At 41.8% G+C, this 24,652-nt stretch overlaps 1 protein-coding gene across 3 annotated transcripts in view; it reads right to left on the bottom strand.

Annotated features, from left to right (window-relative positions):
• The window catches only part of LOC132108301 (LIM domain kinase 1-like), a 78,165-nt gene that overhangs the window by 33,457 nt on the left and 20,056 nt on the right, over positions 1-24,652 (bottom strand). Inside the window, exon 1 of one of the 3 annotated variants that reach the window (XM_059515002.1) lies at positions 19,411-19,598. The exons of 1 other annotated variant lie outside the window; for it this stretch is intronic. In XM_059515002.1, coding sequence (XP_059370985.1) covers positions 19,411-19,436 — 26 coding nt within the window. In that variant the 5' untranslated portion in view covers positions 19,437-19,598. Of the gene's footprint in view, positions 1-10,582; positions 10,727-19,410; positions 19,599-24,652 lie in introns of those variants that run through there. One more of the 3 variants, XM_059515001.1, reaches the window with a different exon arrangement.

The following is a 24,652-nucleotide window of genomic DNA, read 5'->3' as shown; positions in this document are numbered from 1 at the left end:
CAAACACATGACATCGGCCTCGGTCCTAGCTCGTAGATCTAACAGCATCTGGCACTGGATGAAGATATTTACAGCACCATGACTGAGGTTACTGGTTATTACTGGGCTCTTTTCCTCAGCAGAAACATCTGGTTGTGGAATCTGTATTTTCCAGTTGGGTTTCATTGGTGTTTCTTCAGATTAAAAACTCTGCTCAAATAATGCACGTAGCACCCCGTTTGAGGACATGACCGTACCATGGTAATCATGTCATGGTAACACAATGTTAAGTTATTAAGCACATATTAACAGCACATTAGCTCTGTGTGAAACAGAAGCCGTCACTTACTCAACAAAACCATGAATATCTCTGATAAAAGGCCATTCAAACTGGAAATGTAACGGATTCATGTTTTGTTAGTTTACAGTGACTGATATGACTGAGTGTATGATTATTCCAGCGATTGAATAATCTTCCTAAACATTCATTTCAAATTGTAGTTTAAAGCAAATGATTAAATTCATGCAAATTCATACTCCCTTGTAATTTATAGATGTTCTCCATTTGAAAACATCTGTCAGTGTGTTTTGCTTATTGGTGCTGCTGTTATAACAATCTATGCTTTTATTACTGTAATATAAAGATGTAATTTAACAAGAAGTACAAGAGAGTACAGAGTGACTGATGACTTCTTCTGAATATGTTCACTTGTATGAACTCAACATGACTCAATACTGCAAGTCTATAAATCAATCCCGGTCATTTCTGACGCCTCTAAAACACCTCTGAACACACCTCGAGACATAACAGATAGAATTCCTCAGTGCAAAACAGCACATTATCAGACACATGGAGCTCAGGCTCATCACACATGAATATAAATCACACAAGCCCTATAAAAACACTGATATTAGTAATTCTGTGCTTCTTACACGCTCAGCTTGTCATACTCCGAATAAAAAGAAGCATCTAAAAGAGAAAAGTTAAAAAACTTTACATCACATTATAAAAGGTTTCTCTATTGAGGAAAAAAGAACAATGTAAATAAAACGCCAATTATTATGTGATTTATACACTGCAATATTATGATTGAAATTAACATTGTGTATTGAATCATCTAATATAAGTTGTATTAGTAATATTCAAATTATTTTTAATGAGAAGAATATTCTCAGAGAACACAATGCTAGAGATTTGTGTCTTTTATTATTAAAATGTGATGGGATATAAAAGTCTGATTGAGTCACAAGCAGTTATTATCTGTCTGATTCTGATTCAATGGCACAATAATCTGAAATAAGCCAATTGCTATGAATCCTGGGAGATTCATGAGGAAACGTTTCAGTGTTTTTAAAGCCCACTGTTCTCTACAGGAGCACACTGATGACATCATGAGTGTGCGCTGTGATGTCATGGTGTGGGGGGAGCAGCAGAGGAGCACACTGATGACATCACGAGTGTGCGCTGTGATGTCATGGTGTGGGGGGAGCAGCAGAGGAGCACACTGATGACATCACGAGTGTGCGCTGTGATGTCATACTGAAGGCGGAGCAGCAGAGGAGCACACTGATGACATCACGAGTGTGCGCTGTGATGTCATGATGTGGGCGGAGCAGCAGACTTGCTTTTGCTTGAAATGGAAACAAAACCATGTGCAAATGCAATCTAGTGAAAGAGAAAAGTGCTTCATCTCAAATGATCTTTTTGATGTTCAGCTGAAGCATGCATCATAAAGATTGACTATAAGAACAGAGCATGTTTGGTGATTTGGCTGCTGTTTTCTCACGGTGTCTCTTTAACAGCATTGGACTTTTTTTTCTTTTCGGGGGTGTCTTCTGGGAACGGGTTTGCATGCCAGTGCTTTCTTTGTGCTTACTAAGCCCTTCCCAGAATGCACTGCTCCGGTTCTCATTCTGTCAGTCTGGAGGAAGAATGAAGTGCCCTCCCAAGTTTAGCCAAGATCTGGATCTGATCCCACAGAAGACAAACAATCCTCAGCAGACAGGAGAAGAAGGAGCATTTAACTGAGGAGAGTAACAGAGCAATCTGAGCGGTTCAGACAGACAGACAGACAGACAGACAGACGCAGCGGATAGGACACATCAGATCCAGCATGACACCAGCTTATCGCCACAAAACAGGCCTTTACACAGAGATTCAGCGTCTGCTTTTAGAGATGCAGACGCCACTTCTGTAGGACACGCAGTGTTGCCAACTTAGCAATTTTGTTGCTAAATTTAGGAACTGTTCAGACTTAACTTTTAGCAACTTTTGATAAGTGACTCGGACAATAAAAAGGCACACATTTTCCATCCAAACTACACAAAAAGAGGAAAGCACAGATGCCTAGCACTACACACATCACGTGAACATAGTTAGCTGCTGTTAGCAACTGTTCAACTGAATAACAACAACAATAACAACAATTTGACATGCGATTGATGATCAGTTAGTGCACTGTGAGAAAATAGAAAAGATACTAGCAGTTCTCTTACGAGAGCTCTCTCGTACTGCGTCTTAGCTAAGATGCTACGGGAAAAGTCTCTTTTCACGAAATACTGAAGCAAAAAATTATCCTTAATTTTGTATTTTTGTAAAGCGCATTTGCAGCAGTACACAGCCATAGGCGAGACGGCTCGTTCGCTCATTGGCTTGTTCTGCGGCAACTGCACAGCCTATCGAGCGCGGGCTGATGCAACATCAGACCAATAAGAAACGGCTTCCCGCCGAAACGGGTGTGGCCCAACCTATAAAAGGAGCTCGAAAAGGCTGACCCACCTGATTTTTTTCATCTCTTCAGCGAAGCTCACGCATCGCTGGATCACGGAGGAAGCAAGCGCCGTCTGAGAAAGCACATCAGCAGGACGAGCCATTCTGAAGCTGCTGGCATCGCCGCCTTCCACTGCCGTTCCTGCTGCGCTATCCGGCGCCTATATCCTTTCAATTCTGTTATATCCAAGCTGTTCTTTATGTATGTGTGTGTGTTCGCCCTGCGACACACACTCGTTAAAGAGCTCGCGTCTTTTTTAAGATGCCTTCCTGCGGCTCGTCAGAGCCCCACTCAGCGAGGGAGACTGGTACGTCATCTGTGTCTCCTGCCTGGGTGAAGATCATGCAGCGCTCGCGCTCGCTGACGGCGGATGCCCCCACTGCGAGCTGTTGCCATGGTGACTCTGAGGACTCGCCTGGCCTTTTTCTCTGAGCCTACATTCTCCGCTGCGCTGAGGCGCCGTAAAAGCATCGCTTCCAGCGGATTCCGGAACCGTCTTCAGCTCAACCGAGCTCGCCGGTTCGCCCTGCTTCACCGGCCCCCCCTGCATCGCTTCCTGGTGGGCAGCGCCCGCTGTTTGCCGGCGCGTCGTCCAAAGAAAGTCGATCTCAGGGCCGCGTCGGAGGAAGAGGACATGCGCTCTCTGCTAGCTTCGGGCAGTGAGGGCTGGGCGAGCTCCGAGGATCTCGCGCCTTCTGCTCAGAAGCCCAGCAGACGAGTTGACATCGAGAAGGAGCCGGGGCGAATGCTCGTGTTGGCCGCGATGAGTCTCGGCCGCGAGTGGTTTGCACCAGCGCCCCCCCTCTCGTTCCCGGCTGGATGGTATTTCCCTTTCGGATGAGCGTACTTCTCAAAGCCCGCCTCATTTCTTCCTGAGCTTCACGAAGAGGTGGCGAAGGCTTGGAACGCTCCATATTCAGCGCGAACTCGTTCGTCTGTCTCACTAGCATTCTCCACACTGATGATGCTAAAAACAGGAACTACCACTCACTTCTGCCGGTGGAACAGGCGATAGCGACGCACCTTTGTCCGCCCTCTGCTGGACGGCGGCAAAAGCGGTGTTGCCATCTAAAGCCTGCTGTGTGACGCTGCGTCGGCACTACTAACGATGGCTGCTTCATCGAAGCGCAGGTGTACGAGTTCCGCTGTGGCCGAGCTCTCACCCAAGCGCGCCGCTGATTCAGTTCCAGGAATTGTGACTGTCTCAGCGTTTTCTGCAATGCGCAAGCCTGCACAGTTGCCCGCTTGCCTGCACACAAAAGCCGTTATCACAACAGCTTCAGCAACGCAGCTCGAGACCCCCGTTCTCGCTCTACCGGCCGTCGCCCCGCGCCGCGGGGACCGCGGCAGAGAATTACGGTGAGGCCGGGAGCCCCAAAGCCATCCTAGGAAAGCCATCTACGCATGCTGCATGACGCTGCGTCGGCACTACACACGATGGCTGCTTCATCGAAGCGCAGGTGTACGAGTTCCGCTGTGGCCGGGCTCTCACCTAAGCGTGCCGCTGTTTCAGTTCCAGAGATTGTGACTGTTTCAGCGTTTTTTGCAATGCGCAAGCCTGTACGGTTGCCCGCTTGCCTGCACACGAAAACCGTTATCACGGCTACCCAGATATTTCCCGAAAAGGGTGTAATTTCTAGTGTCCCGGCCACGGCCGATGGTGCTATAAATGTAGTGACGATGCCCACTGCTCAGTGCCCATCTCCACATATAAGCACAGCCCTTCACACAGGGCTCGCGCCCATAAAAGCGACTCAAGTCGATCACACGCACTACATAGTAGACGTGCCCACTCCTCAGTGCCCACAATCACTATGTCACACGCGTCATGTGGTTTCTGTAAAAACGAAACCCGTGCACGTTCGTCCGGCCACAGCCGATGGTGCTATAAATGTAGTGACGATGCCCACTCCTCAGTGCCCATCTCCACATGTAAGCACAGCCCTGCACACAGGGCCTGCGCCCATAAAAGCGACTCAAGTCGATCGCGCACACTGCATAGTAAGCGTGCCCACCCCTCAGTGCCCACAATTACTATGTCACACGCGTCATGTGGTTTCTGTAAAAAAAAAAAAAAACTCGTGCACGCTTGCCGACCACGGCCGATGGTGCTATAAATGCAGTGACGATGCCCACTCCTCAGTGCCCATCTCCACATGTAAGCACAGCCCTGCACACAGGGCTCGCGCACATAAGATCGACACAGATCCGACGAGCGCGCCGCATAGTAAACGTGCCCACTCCCCAGATCCCACATACACTATGTCACATACGGCGCGTGGCTTCTGTAAAAACGAGGCCTGTGCACGTACGCTCTGCACAGGCAGACAGCGAGTTGAAAGTGGCATATACAGCCCACAGTCACTCGCAGACATATCGAGTCCCACGGGACCTGCTCAGCCTTCCCCCAGTCGGTTAAGCGCCGGGACGGGGTCGAGGAGGAGCGATCTGCCCGCTTTTCGGCGCGCGTCGAAACTATGGTAAAAACAGAAGTAGCACACATACTTCGGGCCGAAATATCAAAACTGTTGAGCAAAGGGGCTGTAGATCCTGTGTCTCAAGCTCAAAACTCTCTGGTGCCCAAGAGAGACGGGGGTCTCAGGCCCATACTGGATCTAAGACAGCTGAACAAGGAATTGATGAAATGCAGTTTCAAAATGCTTACGACCAGGAAACTCCTCGCGCAGATTCGCAGAGGGGACTGGTTCATGTCAATAGATCTGAGGGACGTGTATTTTCAAATACAGATAGCGTCAAACCACAGGCGATATTTGAGATTCGCCTTCGAGGGCCAGGCATACCAGTTTACAGTCCTCCGTGGCTCCTCGTACGTTTACGAGATGCATGGATGCAGCGCTCGCTCCTCTCAGACTCACAGGCTTACGAGTGATGAATTATTTGGACGACTGGCTGGTTCTGGCCCGATCACGAGCGGAGCTCGTGGACCACAGGGCCGTTTTACTCGATCACCTCGAGAAGCTCGGCCTCAGTGTCAATTGGGCGAAGAGTTCGCTGAACCCCAGTCAGGCGATCCTGTTTCTGGGTATAGTTCTGAACTCGTGTTCCATGATGACGCGGCTGTCACCACAGCGCGCGATGGGCATTCACCGCGCAGCGAGTTCTTTCCGCTGCGGCGCGACCGTGTCGCTCAAACACTGTCAAAAGATGCTGGGTCTCATGGCCTAAGCATCTCCGGTTCTGCTGCTGGGCCTGCTCCGCATGCGCCCCCTGCAGTTCTGGCTGAAGGCTCGGGTGCCGCGCAGAGCGTGGGCGTCTGGCCGGCTGCATTTCAAGGTCGATCAGAGCTGTGTTGCAGCTCTAGCACCTTGGACAGCGAACGGCTGGTACCGATCAGGTGTAAGCCTGGGGACTTCCCCGAGTGTGAAAATGGTGTCGACGGACACCTCCACTTCGGGATGGGGAGCGCTGCTCGAAGGCAGACCGTCCTTTGGCCTATGGTTAGAACAGGAAAAGCTCCATCATATCAACTGCCTGGAAATGCTGGCAGTGGAGAACGCGCTGACGCGTTTTTGTCCCCATATCCGTCCCCAGTCCGGCTGTTGTGGGAGAGATTTGGCATGGCGGAGGTGGACCTCTTTGCGTCCCACGAAAACGCTCACTGCCCCGCGTTTTTTTCCAAGAACGAAAGTGCGCTGTCACGGAGATGGCCGTGCTGCCCGCTTTATGCGTTCCCTCCCGTCTCCCTCCTTCCGCAGGTGATAGAACGGGTGAGAGAAACGAGATGTTCAATACTGCTTGTAGCACCTCTTTGGAAGAACCAACCATGGTTCCCAGATTTGATGCAGTTAGCAGATGTCGCCCTGTGGCCGGTACCGTTGAGGAGGGACCTCCTCTCGCAGGCCAGGGGCTCGATTTGGCACCCTCAACCGGAGTTGTGGTCCCTCCATGTGTGGGCGCTCAACGGTTACCCGCTGATCTCGCAGTGGGAGTGATAAATACCATCACTCAGGCTAGAGCTCCGTCGACACGACGTCTGTATGCCTCGAAGTGGTCGGTGTTCTCCAGCTGGTGCACAGCTCGAGGTTATTCACCCCTTAGTTGTGAGGTGACGGAGGTCCTCTCCTTCCTACAGGAGCTGTTGGATAAGGGCAGAGCCCCATCCACGCTCAAAGTTTATGTGGCGGCCATCGCGGCGTTTTCTGAAACGGCGTCCGGTCAGTCAATACGAAGGAACGATTTAGTCATCCGGTTCCTCAGAGGAGCTAGGAGGCTGAATCCTCCCAGACCTCCGTCAGTCCCTATGTGGGACCTCGCGGCGGTTTTGGAGGCCTTGAAGGGTCCCCCTTTTGAGCCTATCCAATCGGTTAGCCTTCAGCAACTGTCGTTCAAGACAGTATTCTTGTTGGCTCTCGCTTCTGTGAAGCGTGTGGGTGATTTGCACGCGCTCTCGGTGAGCCAGTCGTGCTTGGAGTTTGGGCCCAATGACTCAAGGGTCATACTCAAACCTAGGCACGGTTATGTGCCGAAATCCCTCAACACACCGTTTCGGGCTCAGGTTATTGCCCTGTCTGCCCTGCCGGTGTCAGGGGAGGATGGAGACTCGAGTCTTCTTTGCCCTGTCAGGGTTTTAAGAGCTTATGTGTCTCGCTCTGCTGCCTTTCGGCAGACGGAGCAGCTGTTTGTCTCGTTCGGTGGACGTTCCAAGGGAATGGCTGTTTCGAGACAGACTCTATCCAGATGGATAGTTGACGCCATAGCGTTAGCTTACGCTTCCAGGGGCCTTCAGTGCCCGTTGGGCGTCAGACTGGGTGTGGTCTACTGGGATCTCCTTGCAGGATATATGTATGGCGGCAGGTTGGGCCTCGCCGTCTACATTTATCAGGTTCTATAACCTGAAGGTCCCCGCCTTGCAAGCAAGGCTGTTGTCGGTATAGTCGAATCAGGGCCCTGAGGGGAATTCTGAGTTCACGGGCGCTATGCGCTGCCGACTGTTATATGGGCAGTATTGCGTAAGACCCGCATTGCCACATTGGTCAGGCCTTGCCTCGGCTGTGTGATGTCATATTGCCGCATCTACGGATGCTGCTAGATATAGGACGGAGGGCTTTTTCCCTTTTCTGTCCCGGACTCTCTGTGAGTCCCTCAGGTGACTGTGCACTGTAAATCCTGGGCGTTGCTTCAGGTTTATTGGTGTGTGATCCCTGCGCGCACGGCGTTTTACATTGGGTTCCCGTAGCGTCTTAGCTAAGACGCAGTACGAGAGAGCTCTCGTAAGAGAACGTACTCGGTTACTAAACGTAACCTCGGTTCTCTCTAGAAGAGCGAACGAGTACTGCGTTCTCTGCCGTGCGCACGATTCACTCTGGTTCGCTTCGGCGATGAAATAAATCAGGTGAGTCAGCCTTTTCGAGCTCCTTTTATAGGTTGGGCCACACCCGTTTCGGCGGGAAGTGGCAAGAAGGGCGCGAAGCCTTCTTTATTGGTCTGATGTTGCATCAGCCCGCGCTCGATAGGCTGTGCAGTTGCCGCAGAACAAGCCAATGAGCGAACGAGCCGTCTCGCCTATGGCTGTGTACTGCTGCAAATGCGCTTTACAAAAATACAAAATTAAGGATAATTTTTTGCTTCAGTATTTCGTGAAAAGAGACTTTTCCCGTAGCGTCTTAGCTAAGACGCAGTACTCGTTCGATCTTCTAGAGAGAACCGAGGTTACGTTTAGTAACCGAGTACGTTTTCCAGGACATTATTCATTGTAACCCTGCAACACAATGCATAACTTAATATGCAGGTAAAAATAAAAAAATGGAAAATTATTCTATATTTACAGAGAAGACTGTGAATTGTTGAGAATGTGTTGTATCACTAGTTTACTAGCAATTAAAAAAAACTTAAATTGTAATCATTCAAAAATGTGTAAGTGTTCAATAATTTGATGTATTTAAAAATAAAGTTATTTATGTTTTAATATTATATCAAGTATATTATTTTATAAACAAATCTAAATTGTCATGTATAAAATATATATTTGTTGATATTTGATGTAGTGACACAATTTTGCGTCGTGATTACACAATGACATCATCACGGAAATATGTCACAATGTCGTTTCGCAACTTTTAGCAACAAATCGACCTTCCTCTAGCAGCTCTCTCTGAAAACCAGTTGGCAATACTGAGGACATGAGCAGTGTTGTGTAACCGTTGTGTTGTCAGGACAAATCAGGACTTGTTAGCAGTTACACTACAAATGGTTTGACTCAACAGATTCCTGTAAATCGAGACTAACTACAACAACTACAGTGGGCACAGAAAAAGAGTCTACACACCCCTGTTAAAACTGCTGTTTTTTTATTAAAAAAATAAAAGTAAATGTAAAAGTGTACTGTATCATACGGATGATACAGTATGATACAGTACACTTTTACATTATATATATATATATATATATATATATATATATATATATATATATATATATATATATATATATAACTAAAAAAAAAAGAAGACTTAAAATAACTTCATTTTGGATATGGTGCTGTTTGGGTCTTGCTTTTGTGCCAAATTTATGGCCCAAAAGTTACATTTGCTTTCATCAGATCTTTTTTTTTTTTTTTTTGAGTAATGCATTCATCTGCCACACTCCAATTAATATGAATCAAATCACAGACTAGCACATGAGTAACCTCACATTAGCATGGGAAATTAATAATCTGAATAACAGTGTCAAAAGGCAATCCTTTGCATTGTTTAAAAAGGTTGAGTACTGCTAAGATGTAACAAGCACTCAGTGTATTACAACCTGCAGCCCTCACACATCTGACACAATGAGAAACACTCACACACTCCTGCTGCTGTTTCATAAAGCGCTGCAGATCACAACTTAAATGATGCCTGTGTCATACATTTTCATTCTTACTGCCACATAATGACACGTTAATGGACCATGCTTGTTTCAGAACACACACACACAAACACACACACACACACACCTCATCCACGACTTGTGCTGTCACACCAGCCTCTGCACTTAATATGCATTTTTAAAGCAGATTTCAAAATGAATATGTATCTATCTTTGCTAATTCACTTGTAGCTTGTAAAACAATACTTATTAGTATTTAGTAAATGTCATCAGTATTCATGAGTTACTGCTCATAATATGAAAGTCTCCTTATAAGCTCATCAGTTTATGGCAGAATGTCATTCCTACAATGCAAAACTCTGAGACGCCTGAAATAAAGCTGTCCAGATGTTGACAGAGCTGTAAGTCTGACTATGTCTCGCACCGCTGATGCTGCATGGCAGAAAGCAAACGCTGACCGCTGACTGGAACTTCTGTAGTTGAGCAGTCATGAAAGAGAGAGCGGGATGAGAAAGGACACTGCGGACCAAGCAGTCACACTGCAGTACTGTATCACAAACTACACAAGGGTTAATCACACACAACCATATCTGACTGAAACACTGTTTGCTGGAAGAAAAAAAACTGAAGTGAAACTACAGGCGACACACACCCTTCTGAACATATCACAAACCACTCCAACAGAAAGACTCACTAACAACCACTGATACAGTATGTTTTCTGACACAAATAATAAAGACATCATTATTAAGACCAGGGGTGTCAAACTCAATTCCTGGAGGGCCGGAGCCCTGCAGAGTTTAGATTCAACCCTACTTTAACACATCTGATCCAACTAATCAAGTCCTTCAGGCTTACTTGAAAGCTACAAAGAATGAGTTTTGAAGCAGGGTTGGAACAAAACTCTGCAGGGCTCCGGTCGTCCAGGAATTGAGTTTGACCCCCCTGATTTAGACATTTCCTTACTACAGCTGTCCACTAAGCAGAGGTGCAAGTGAAGGGCTTACGCTGAGCCAGTGATGCGGCGGTAGCGCCGGCTCCTGCAGGAGATCATCTGCACCTTCTGCTGCGCTGCTGGAGGATCACTCATTTCTGAGCGTCTCTGCTCATCTCTACAGTCAACCACACGCCTCCGCCACTTCCTGTGACCTCATGACCCAGCTCTCTCTCCGTCCTTCTCTTCCACTTCCTGTCTGACTGACACTCACCAAGATCACTAGTTTATGGGACGGTACCACACTTTGTTTCGTTTTTAGTTTAGTTTAGTTTTGTTTTGTTTTGTTTACTTTAGGTTAGTTTTGTGTTTTGGTTAGTTTTGTGTTTTGTTTAATTTAGTTTTGTGTGTAGTTTAGTGTTTTTTGTTGTTGTTGTTGTTGTTGTTTTTCTCCATTCTACTAAATACAGACTACTTCATTACAAAGGAAAGAAAAATAAACATATGTATATTCATAATCTATGATAAAATAGATCATAAACTAGGTAAGTGGATAATTTGGCAGCAAAAGTTATTCCAGAAAAATCAGTGCACAATAATTTTCCATATATTAAGTGAAAAAATAAAAAATAAATTGTGGGGAACAAATGAAAGTGTTGCACTAAATATGGTAAAATGTTACACATTGTTATTTGTAATATAAAATCCAATAATGAAAAACATTCATGAATGTATTTATATATAGGCCTAAGGATACACTATAAAATTAAAATAAATTTTTTTTAAAAAGGCAACAACATATGACACAGCATCCCATGCCTTCTTCACCTCTGGAAGCTTTGGTGGATTCCTGCTTGTCCTGTAGATGATCTGCTCGCGTGCTTTAACTTTGCACACGAGCAGATTGGTTTCTTAGCTTGAGAAGCGTTCAATGTTTCCGCCAACAAATTCCGCCATGCAAATAGCGATCCACCATGGCGCAAGCGCATCTCACTCTTAAAGGGAATGGGAGATGATGCTCTGATTGGTTTATTGAACATTACGCCCACTACTTATTAAGAGAACAGGGACAACCCATTCCAAAAATGCGCCCCGGCGCACAAGCCGTTTTCCGTCATTAAAATAGCAAAAGTGGATTTGGACACCACCTGAGTGCACCTGCACCGTGCGCTTTACACTTTGCATTTAGATCGTTAAAATAGGGCCCTATACGTCAAAAAAGAAGCCATATCTAAACATGATACAGAAGTGCAGGCATTTTCTCTGGGCCAAGGCTAATTTAAAATGGACTGTGGCAAAGTGGAGAACTGTTCTGTGGTCAGGCGAATCAAAATTTGAAGTTCTTTTTGGAAAACTGGGATGCCATGTCATCCGGACTAAAGAGGACAAGGACAACCAAAGTTGTTATCAGCGTTCAGTTCAGAAGCCTGTATTTCTGATGGGGTTGCATGAGTGCGTGTGACATGGGCAGCTTACACATCTGGAAAGGCACCATCAATGCTGAAATGTATATCCAAGTTCTAGAATAATATATGCTCCCATCCAGATGTTGTCTCTTTCAGTGAAGACCTTGCATTTTCCAACATGACAATGCCAGATCACATACTGCATCAATTACAAGTCCAGATCTTTCACCTATAGAAAACATTTGGTGCATTATAAAGAGGAGGATACAACAAAGAAGACCTAAGACTAAGTTGAGTAACTAGAAGCCTCAGAATTAGAAACTTCCTTGAAACTTCCACATCCTTGCATTCTGCTTATATTAACAATTTGAACAGTGTCCCAATTTTTTGGGAATCGGGTTTGTACTTTAGTTTTGGTTTTCGTTTACTTTAGTATTGTGCCTAGTTTATTTTACTTTAGTTTTGTGTTTTGTTTACTTTTTTGTTTGTACATAAGTTTTAGCTTAGTTTTGTTTTGCGATTAGTTTTGTTTATTTTACTTTAGTTTTGTGTTTTGTTTACTTTAGTATTGTGTTTGTTTAATTTACTTTAGTTTTGTGTTTGTTTAGTTTTGTGTTTTGTTTAGTGTTGTTTTGTGTTTTGTTTAGTTAAGTTTAATTTTGTGATTTGCTTAGTTTATTTTTGTGTTTAGTTTTATGTTTTGTTTTGTGTTTTTAGTTTACTTTAGTTTTGTGTTTTGTTTAGTTTTGTTTTGTGTTTTTTTCAGTTTACTTTAGTTTTGTATTTTTAGATTAGTTTTGTTTAGTTTACTTTAGTTTTGTTTTTAGTTTAGTTTAGTTTTTTTGTTTAGTTTACTTCAGTTTTTGCTTAGTTTAGTTTTGCAATTAGTTTTATTTATTTTACTTTAGTTTTGTGTTGTGTTTACTCTAGTATTGTGTTTGTTTAGTTTACTTTAGTTTTGTGTTTTTAGGTTTTGCTTAGTTTAGTTTTGCGATTAGTTTTGTTTATTTTACTTTAGTTTTGTGTTTTGTTTAGTATTGTGTTTAATATATTTTAGTTTTGTGTTTGTTTAGTTTTGTGTTGTTTTGTGTTTTGTTAAGTTTAATTTTGTGATTTGCTTAGTTTATTTTTGTTAGTTTTATGTTTTGTTTTGTGTTTTTAGTTTATTTTAGTTTTGTGTTTTGTTTAGTTTTGTTTTGTGTTTTTTCAGTTTACTTTAGTTTTGTTTTTAGTTTAGTTTAGTGTTTTGTTTTTTTGTTTTGTTTACTTCAGTTTTTGCTTAGTTTAGTTTTGCAATTAGTTTTGTTTATTTTACTTTAGTTTTGTGTTGTGTTTAGTTTTGTGTTTTGTTTAGTCTAGCGTTGTTTTGTGTTTTGTTTAGTTAAGTTTAGTTAAGTTTAGTTTAGTTTAGTTTTGCTTAGTTTAGTTTAGTTTTGTGTTTTGTTTATTTTTGTGTTTAGTTTTATATTTTGTTTTGTGTTTTTAGTTTACTTTAGTTTTGTGTTTTCTTAGTTTAGTTTTGTCTTGTTTAGTTTTGTTTTGTGTTTTATTTAGTTTAGTGTTTTGTTCAGTTTACTTGAGTTTTGTATTTTTAGATTAGTTTTGTTTAGTTTACTTGAGTTTTGTTTTTAGTTTAGTTTAGTGTTTTGTTTAGTTTTTTTGTTTAGTTTAGTTTAGTTTTGTGTTTAGTTTAGTTTAGTTTTGTTTAATTTAGTTTTGTGTTTTGTTTACTTTAGATTTGTTTTGTTTACTTTCGTTTCATGTTTTGTTTTAGTTTAATGTTTTGTTTAGTTTAGTTTTGTGTTTTGTTCAGTTTAGTTTTGTTTTAGTTACTTTAGCTTTTTTGATTTGTTTATTTTTGTCTTTTGTTTAGTTTACTTTAGTTTTGTCTTGTTTAGTGTTTTTTAGTTTACTTTAGTTTTGCTTTGTTTATTTTTGTCTTTTGTTTAGTTAACTTTAGTTTTGTCTTTTGTTTAGTGTTTTGTTTACTTTAATTTTGTGTTTTGTTTACTTTAGTTTTGTCTTTTGTTTAGTGTTTTGTTGTGTTTAGTTTTGTCTTGTTAAGTTTAGCCTTTTGTTTTGTTTACTTTAGTTTAATGTTTTGTTTAGTTTTGTGTTTTGTTCAGTTTAGTTTTGTTTTAGTTACTTTAGCTTTGTGTTTTGTCTTGTTTACTTTAGTTTTGTGTTTTATTTAGTTTAGTTTTGTGTTTTGTTTTGTTTATTTTTGTATTTTGTTTAGTTAACTTTAGTTTAGCTTAGTGTTTTGTTTAGTTAACTTTAGTTTAGCTTAGTGTTTTGTTTAGTTTACTTTAGTTTTGTCTTTTGTTTAATGTTTTGTTTAGTTTTGTCTTTTGTTTAGTTTACTTTCAGTGTTTTCTTTTGTTTAGTTTACATTAATTTTGTCTTTTGTTTAGTTTACATTAGTTTTGTCTTTTGTTTAGTTTAGTTTTGTTTAATTAACTTTTTTGTCTTTTGTTTAGTTTCAAACTACAATTTAAAAGACATGAAAACAAGAACATTAAACAAAACCCCCAAATAGACATAATTGGTTTAGTTTAGTTTAGTTTTGTGTTTTGTTTAGTTTTTGGATTAGTTTACTTTTGTTTTTAGTTCACTTTAGTTTTGTCTTTTGTTTAGTTTACTTTAGTTTTGTCTTTTGTTTAGTGTTTTGTTTACTTTAGTTTTGTGTTTTGTTTAATTTAGTTTCGTCTTTTGTTTAGTTTAGTTTTGTCTTTAGTGTTTTGTTTTGTCTAGTTAAGTTTACTCTTTTGTTTTGTTTACTTTAGTTTTGTGTTTTATTTGTTTAGTTTAGTTTTGTGTTTAGTTTTGTTTAGTTTCGTGTTTCTTTTTTACTTTAGTTTTGTGTTTGTTTGTAATGATCAGTCCACTGGCGAGCATTGCGATGAACCCAGGTGCAGTTTATTTACAGTGATCCAAACATATTCCAAACAGGAAATGAAGACTTGACTTGAATAGACTTGACATGAACAGACTTGGCTAAAACAGACTTGACGAGAACAGACTTGACGTGGCATGAAATGACTAGACTCACCAACAGCAGGTTACAACATAAATACACGATCTGGGACAATGGCAAAAACATGACTTCTTATAACAGACAATGATGGACACATGACAGAACCAGGCACATGACTAAAACAACCAATGAGTAAACAGACACATGACTGAACTGCCTTTAACTGTCATTTTGCATTATTGACACTGTTTTCCTAATGAATGTTGTTCAGTTGCTTTGATGCAATGTATTTTGTTTAAAGCGCTATATAAATAAAGGTGACTTGACTTAACTAAGACAACCAATGAGAACATGACACAATGAACAAGAGGAACCAATAGCATGAAGACAAGAGGGCAAGGAAGCATGCTATGATTCAGAATAGAACGCTGCCTCGTCTAAATCACATCCCTTAGGTTCTGCTTACCTCCTAATGACCCACGATTCCTCTTACCCCTGCCCATAGGTGGGGGAGGAGCGCGAGTCGCGACACTAGCCTTCTGTGACCGTCTTTGATCCTCAGATCGAGACAGGCAAGGACCCCTATGTTGTTTGGGCTCAGACCTGGACCTTCGTGGAACAAAGGATCTGAAAGCAGTGGAGCGAGCCTTCATCTCCCTGAACTTCTCGATCACCGTCTCAACGCAAATACCGAAAAGTTCAGAAGGCGAAACCTGAGCATCGAGAAGAAAGCCTTTTCTTTCTTCTGATGTCTGCCAGGTTCATCCACAGACGTTTTTCCGCTGCCACCATGGCCGCCATAGTCCTGCCCATGGCAGAGGCGGCCTGCTTGGTAGCACGGAGAGAGATCTGTGGTGCGGCGCAGCTCAGCTACCTGATCAGGAAAAAGGCCCTCGCCTCTATCCAGGTCTCTTTACAAATTACTCTGATATGCTTGCACCACCACCATCGTGTGTAATAAAGCCACAGCCTGACCTGCTGCTGCGTATGCCTTGCCATTTAAGCCAGATGTATTTCTTGAAAGGGCTTAGATGGCAAGGAGGGAGATTAAGAGAGGATGTCTCCCCCGCAGAAAGAAAGCACTTTCTACAGGGGGCATCTTCTCATAGCCGCTTTCGCGCATCGCCTCGATGTCGGCACAACTCTAATGCCAAAACCGTTGGATGCGAGAAGAAAACAGCCTCTTTCATTTCTTTTCAATCTCTGTATAGAGATCAGGCAGAAATGGAAGGCTCACCTGAGATGGAGGTCTATGGTCAGAAAGATAACGCTCATCAAGGCGGCCTCACAGCGTCACCTTTTTAGTGCACTTTCATGGCAAGTCCAACTTTGCCGGGGCGCGATCCTTCCAACAGCTCTACATACGGAGGGCAGGAGGATTGAGAAGGTTCAGCTTCAGCTTCTTCACCATCCTCAAATATCTCCTGCTATTCCTGGGTAAAAACCCAGCAGAGCACTAACCTCAGTATCAGAAAGTGTAAAAAGATAAAACATCATCCTCAGCCGCTGCCATCACAAGCGCGAAAGTCCCTCTCTAAACCATTAAGACAGCCACCTGAAATACTCACAAGCTCATTCTCCTCTGTGCCTCAGCAGCAGCGGGTCATGAAATCCGGGAAGCAGATGGCTGCCTTTTTTTTTTTTGCTCGGAAAAAGAGACGAACGAGAGCAGAGCTTTTTCATTGAAAAAACACTCACAATGCACGCAGATTGCCTCCTCAAATACAGCGTGTGCGTGCTCTTCACCCAAACAAATGACGCAAAGATCGTGTGTGTCATCGGGTGTCAATTAACGCCGACACGGATGCACACATTGTCTAAATGCTTGCTAGTAGTCACCATGATAGACAGCGAAAGATCGCTCTTACAGGTTCTTTCAGATGCATGATTCAAACTAGGGCTGCACGATATTGGGAAAAAATGACATTGCGATATTTTATTTTTTTGCGATATATATTGTGATATTTTTTCTTACAATCAAAAATGGGGTGATTTAAACATCGACACCATCGTGTCAATTGATTAATATGCGCGAGGGAGAGAGAGCAAGACAGCGCTCGTGTTGTATGAAGACGGTGAGCGTGCGGCTGGGGCTCGCTCGCTCGCTCTCTCTCTCTCACTGTCTCTCTCTCTCTCGCGCTCTCTCAGTCTTTCTCGCGCTCACTCAGTCTCTCTCGCGCTCTCCGCGAATCACATTCATAAAGGGCCGGGGAGCAGCTGGCAGCCGTAAAGTTAATGAATAACGGATCAACTAAGACAGCCTAAATCGCACATCCTGCGATGTGACTATCGTGGATTCGTACATCGCAATATCGATGCTTAAACGACACATCGTGCAACCCTAATTCAAACACAACAGTCAGATAAGACGAAGAAGAGAATGACGTGTTCTCTCGATGCCAGTAGTGATGTCAGGGGCTGTCGCCGGACAACTCGTTGGTGTTTTTTCAAAGTATGCTTCAGAGACGGGTCACGATGAGGTGTTCCCCATAGCGCCCCCTAGAGGATGCAGTTCGAAGTTCCCTAGAAAGGGAACTTTGTATTATGCTTGTTATAGAGTGCATGACTTCACGAGCACTACCGGGCAGTAGACAATCGTGGTGATCACGGCGACCGTCACAGCCCTATTGTTTAGTTCACTTTAGTTTTGCGTTTTATTTTGGACAATGTACCATTGACAAAGATTTATTTATTTATTTTTGTAGAATGGTAATACTGTATTTTGTGAACATACATCCTGGTATTAGATGAAGATGGCATTCTTTGAAGGTCCTTACATTGCCATGAGCTTGTGGGTATTTGCAAGTATTCTAAGCGTACATTTACTTACATGTGCATAGAAACTGAAACACAAAATATTATGCATTGAATGCATCTAAAACATAAGTCATTTGTGTATGAACAAATTTACAAATCAGTAAAAATCAGTGGTGCAGTCCAAAAAAACAAAAACAAAACAAAAAACCTTCCTACAGAGTTGTATAAGACTTAACCAAATTATATCAGTTAATTCAAAGAACCTTACAGCCAACCTGAATGAAAAATTAGGATAAAAATCCTTACGTGAGTCTGTCCATTTCTTTTTCTTGATACTACTTATATTTTAGAGAAATGGTTAGATTCCGGTTTAGAGATTGCTACTCGTTTTGGGCGATATGGTCATTTTTCAAATTGGAATATCGTCAGCCCATGAGATCGACGATATATTGCACGTCCCGTGACAAATATGCCACATCTGCGCACAGAAGTTATCAGTCTAAATGTTCTGCAAAATCAGTCAACGGTGAAAATCAATAGTAGATTTCATTTAAAGTTCAACCGTTTAACACTAACATTGAACGTGAATGAACACGTTAAATATAAAGTAGTCAAAACAGGTAAGTTAATATATTTGGAGTAAAGTTGAACTGCACCAGTCATACAGCGCTCCGGACCGTGTGCTTCATGACGAGACCAACGCACCGCCACAGAAACAAATATGAAATTCATTCTAACAAAACTGTGGCATTAAACTCAGTGAGGGCTCGTTTAAAATATTGCACACATATAGGCCGTTCAGATTACTTGTTAAAGTGCAATGAAGTACATTTTATCTGCAGATGATGTACGTCTGTTTGTGGATGGAGACTCCTTCACCGGCTACAGGCTCTAATCCTCATTTGCACACGCGTGTGTGAAATGCAGTACTGAAGTGAAATAGCTGGGCAGTTTGATAGCCGAATTATAATAGCTTGTCTAATAAAAATAAAAATAATTATTATTATAATTCAATACATTAATAGGAGAATGAGCCGAATATCGTCTTGACTATCAACAGAGACATCTGCTTACGTCCAGATCTTTGACTATCGTCGATACACGATACTATCGCCTATCGGCACAAACCTAATTTCTACAGCATATAATGCTATAGTGTAACTACAGCTATTGTCACAATACACTTCACATTTTCTGTTCGCTACGCTTTTAGTATTCTGGTTATGATTCGGTTTGGTGATCTAAATATTTATCTATAAAATTGTACAAATTTAACTTTATTATTGATGACATTAATGATAGGATTGCTACATATTATAAATTTCTACAGCTTTTAAGTAACTAATGATGTTTATTTTAAAATAAAAACTCAAGTCACTGCATCAGCAAAATATCAACCAAATGACAAACTATACATAAATGCAGTACAAGCAATTTTACAAAGAAAGCACTTGATAAAAAAAGTATGTTACTTTTAAAAGATAAAACAACAGACATATTGTTCAAAAAGTACTGTGCTTTAATAAACATGTGATGAACTACACCTGTGGTTACTGAGGGGAACTAACATCATACTTCCACTAAAATTATCAATGTAATAACAGTCACTTAGTTTTAAGTGTGGGTTAATAATACAGTAACTGTATGCCTACAAACCATGGTTCTACCATATGACAGTGTTATTTTATCATGGTACTGCCACAGAATGATATTTACAACTGTACACTTGTTGTTGTGGTTATCCAGTCAAACTCGTCCTACCTTCTTCTGCGATGCTGGAACGACATCAGAGTTGTTTTGTGTGGATCAATCAAACTGATCTTTCTGGACAGAGTGAAATCCAGCCTGGCTGCTGAAGGAGATGTGTGTGAATGACAGTAAGTTCCTCACATAGGTTTCATCTGATCTGACCTGCGCTGAAACACTAAGCACCCGCCTGTACTTCCCCAATCACCACTGGCCTGAGATCAGCTGTTAGTATCTGCTAGGATTATGAATCTAGCCTCAGCTCACCTCCGTCAATGCAGAGGGTAAACTCTACTAACTCTTGCTGAATCAAATGTGATGAGAAAGAAAGACAAGGTGGCACAAAATCAAGACATACAAACATAAATGGGTTAAAGACATTTAAATGTCCGCATCAATAGGAATTTTACAAAAGTGATTTTATTTTTTTGCCCTTGACCCAAATATAGAAATACACACAGCTCCAGCAGATGTTCTCCAGTACAGAGCTGCTGACTCACTGCATGCATCCAGGAGAAAACAAACCCATGACAGCTGGATCGGCAGTAACAGGGTCTCTGATATTCTCACGCCACTTTCCCAGCAGCATGGATGGAAAAACTTAATTCATTTACATGCTGTTTTTAACTATACCCATTACCACAGAGCAGCATTACAGAGCAGATTTGGGTGAAACCCTTTTGGGAACAAAAACCAGGCAAGGAAAACTCTCTGAAAGAAAGCTCAGGAGGAAGCAGGGCTCTGAGGGGAAAGCTGTTGCCCTGAGTTTGGCCAGAAACATCATGTCATTGGAAAACACTGGAAGTATTCTAGCTGTAATGTGTTTCGCAACTACTACATGTGGATTTGATTTAAGTTGAGGTTATTGCTAGAAATAATGAACTGGACTGATGTAAAAAAAAAAATCGGGGGAGGGGGGGGGGGGGTAGGGGCGAATGACACAGTGTGTATACTACAGATGCTCTAATAAAGCTATGAGATGGATTACTGGTGTTGGCTAGTACAGCATCATTATTACTATTGCTCCTGCTAGGGTTAGGGATTTGGACAAAACTCCAATCCTGAGAAACATTAGATCAGTCAGCAAACACCCAAGATCCCATCAATAGTATAAAGCATAAGAACTACTCAGAATGGTTTTATTATCATTTAAGCTATAAATTATACAGGCCATTGGCTCCTAGAAGAAAAAAACCTAGGCGCAGAATTAACCTCCGTGAAGTTGGCACCCCATAAAAAGAAATAATCACCAAAACTTTGCCATTCGTTCGTTTGTGCTGATTTGTGCCACAAAAATGAACGTTTGTGCTGGTCTGGTGTTTGAGATATTAAACATTCTTTTTTTGACCGTGTGACGTCACTCTCCGAAAATATTTTGGTTATATCTACGGAAGGAAAATAGATATAGTGTTTGATTTAACGGCACAAATGGGCACAAATTGAGCACAAACAAACTGCGCTGGTTTGGAGTGATTTGGGCAACATGGAGCGGAGAGTGACGTCACACGGTCAAAAAAAGAATGTTTAATATCTCAAACACCAAACCAGCACAAACGTTAATTTTTGTGGCACAAATCAGCACAAACGTAGCACAAACGAATGGCATAGTTTTGGTGATTATTTCTTTTTATGGGGTGCCAACTTCACGGAGGTGCAGAATTATTTTTGAGGTGCCACAGAATAAACGTGTTTTATTTTATTTTTAATACTTTATTTATTTATATTTTAACATTTCAATCATACTTTCATGTGTTGGTCTCATCTTTTCTTAACTTTATCAACATTTTAATCCATCTTGTAGATGACCTGGGAGCTAATGTTCACCTACAGTGGGAACTAAATGTCTTTTCCAACTTGAAATATAAAGTCACACATTGTTTATTACACAGAATCTGTACCAATATCATGGACCATGAGCATCACTTGGCCACTGAGAGTAGCTTGGGCTCCTCAATGCTTCCAGTAAATGTTGTCCTACACTCTTAAAAATAAAGGTGCTTCACGATGACTTAATGGTTTCATAAAGAACCTTTAACATCTGAAGAACCTTTAAAAAGTGAAAGTGTAAAAGTGACGTGACATACAGCCAAGAATTTGTGCTCTGCATTTAACCCATCCAAAGTGCACACACACAGCAGTGAACACACACACACACACACAGGGAAACACAGACCAGACACTGACTACGTTTACATGCAGCCAATAACCCGTTCAAAACCGGGATATTAGCAATAACCCGGTCGCGCACGGCCATGTAAACACCGGCAAAAACCCGGATATACTCATATCCTGGTTTTTAAAAACCGGGATATTATACCTGGGGTACCCCTTTTCTAACCTGAATATTTGGTCTTGTAAACGCGTTTCGGCATATCCCCATCAAAATGTGTGTTCTGCGCATGTTCCATTCGCAAGGAATCTTGGTTTTTTTTGAGTAGAGACAGCACATAAAAAACCCTGCGTGCAGTATAGGCACAGTAGTTTCAAGTGCTGCTGGTGGATCAGTACCAGCGCCAAAGCGCAAACAAAGACTATCGCTATCTGCCCCAAACTATTCATTATCCGCCTGCTGCTGCTGTTGTTGTTGTTGTCTTTGGATACAGGAAGAAGAATCGGAAATGACGCATATTGCGTCTTGTTGTCCGTACGTCCAGACGCTAACCGTGCGTCGCCGTTTACATCGGGATTGGCGACTGATTACACATTCCATGCATACAGGAGTAACTCTCTCTGCTCACGATGTTTCAGAAACCCAAATAGTGACCTTAACCCGACCATAACCCGTATTTTAACAGCATGTAAACGTAGTCACTGACAGGCGAACAGCAGAGTGCAGCTTCAACCCTAATCAAACAAACCTGAACAAGCTCATCGAGAACTGAAGGGTTATTAGAAAGCTACAGGCAGGTGAGTTTTAATTAGGGTTGGAGCTGAACTCTGCTGGGCTGTGGCTCTTCAGGACCAGAGTTCACCACCACTGGCATATACTAAGATCTTGTTAAGAAGAAGCCGTATTATTAATGATTATAACTGAGAATTGTTAATGATATCGCCAATACCCACACAGCTGACAGCTTTACTTGTTGTAGTTTGTTCAAGTTGTGCACGAAATAGGCTTCTCTGCTCTTTCGCTTCTTGCGTCTCTATCATTTCTCTCTCTCTCGCGCGCTCTGCACATCTGAGCTGTGTTTATCAGGTGTGTGTCAGTGCTGCAGATAAGAGGACTCTATGAAACTCTTTCTTCCACTAAAACTTTGATGCACATCTTCTCATTTTTATATGTGAACAAAACAAAAGATGTGACCACAAAACAATGACGAAAAAAGCATTACATTCAAATTTTTAAGTGATAACGTAATTACATACACCTAGTCACCAGTGGCGACTTCAACAAAAACTTCACTCGCAATTTAATATTTTTTGTCGCAAATGTGACCGTTGTAGTTGCAGTTTGGAGCCCTGTTATAAGTGATCTGTTGTTTAAATGAAGACAATCTGCTCCTGCAGTATATCCACAGCAGTGTGATGGACACTGTATTCAACTGTGGTATGAAGGACAGCCTTCATATCTTCCATGAACTATACCTTAGACCAGTTAAACAAAAAACTGAACTGAAATGCATATATTTCCTGTGTAGGTACTTGAATACACCTGGCCAAGGTTTGGCTCCGATATAAGCTCCTGATGTCACAGATGGGAACAGAGCGACCTCTTTCCTCGACCTTCACCTCAGGATGAGGCCACAGATGTGAAAACTCCACAGTCCTCTCTTTCCCTCAGACCTGATGTCCTCTGTCTCGACACGGAGACAGTTCTTGATCGTGCCACTTTCCAAACCCAGTGGAAATGCTTTTGCTGACTCCGCAGAACAAGGGATGTGCCTGATAAAACACCGCAGGACAGATGTGTCTCTGGAGCTAAACCGTTTTATTAGTTCATGTTCTCTATACCTTATTCTGCTTAACCAACCCCTCCACATTAACTCTTTCCCCGTCACTGACAAGTTTTTACGGATTTCCATGTTTTCACTATTATACACTCAGGGGCGCTATTACACATCTTCTGAAAGAGTACAATACCTCCCGAACAAAAACACATGTGAACAGGATGGAGAAATGAGCAAACCCTTATGTAAACATACATATGATAAATAATGCAATCATCCATGATAGACAGCATATAAATGAAAACTGCATAATATTAAGGAGTAAAATTTGATTCAGGAAGTGGTATATGTCTGTGCAAGCTTTGGAGGTGTGGATTTATGCTTTGATAATCGTACTGAATATTATCCAGATGTAGTTTTTGATAAAAATGTGATTTTCTCACAAATTATAGATCTTTGTGAAACCTACCTAATATTCATAATATTCAAGTGTTAACAAAAACAATGCTTTAAGTTAGAATAACATAAAAAAAGCCATCAAATTTTAGTGAAAATCATCAAAATCGCTGGCGGTGGCTGGCAACTTTTTTTCAAAAATGCTGGCGGGGAAAGAGTTAACCACCTCAAATCTGAGGGACATGGTACATCCCTCAGGTCCACCCTGAAATCTGACAAACAGAAATGTTTTTCCAGGACTAAGAAGCATTGAGTTGTGTTTATATATATATATATATATATATTTTTTTTTTTTTTGTGATACTGACACTTTTGACAAGAATTATAATTTTTTTTTTAAAATGTTAATATCATAAAAACTTAAATTAAATTAAAACTCAAAAGCAAAAATAACTACATTGTGATATATATGGTTATATTTTGGTCCTATCACCTACCCCGACTTTCAATAAAACCTGGTGATGAACAAAGTTATTGACCAACATGTACTTTGAACCAGAAACAAATCCTACTTGGTGAAATAATAAGGATCATAACACAAGTTTACAGAGTTAGACAAATTCACACAGATTCAATCCATTTGTGATGCTTTATTAAACTTTGTCAAGTGCTCTGATGTCTTTAACTGCTGTTTGTTCAGATATCTGCAATAACTGAAAGAATGAAATCAAGAGAGCGAATGAAGGAAGTAAATTCCCCTAAAATATCATTTGATCTAATCTGGAAAGTCTGGCTCACTTGCGCTGGTCTCTCAGCTGACAGGCGGCACACAGGCCACAAAAATCACCCCTTACATAAAACACAAGACACACACAGCTAATCAGCCCACATCGATGCAATTATTCCCTGGAGATCAGAGCTGATGATTAAGCAGCCTAACAATCACGCAGTGATTCGAGTCCTATTGCAATCAC

This window comes from Carassius carassius, chromosome 28 (assembly GCF_963082965.1).
Source record: "Carassius carassius chromosome 28, fCarCar2.1, whole genome shotgun sequence".
Taxonomy (NCBI): Eukaryota; Metazoa; Chordata; class Actinopteri; order Cypriniformes; family Cyprinidae; genus Carassius; species Carassius carassius.
Note: the sequence above shows the minus strand (reverse complement) of the source record. Positions and strands in the feature narration are given on the sequence as shown.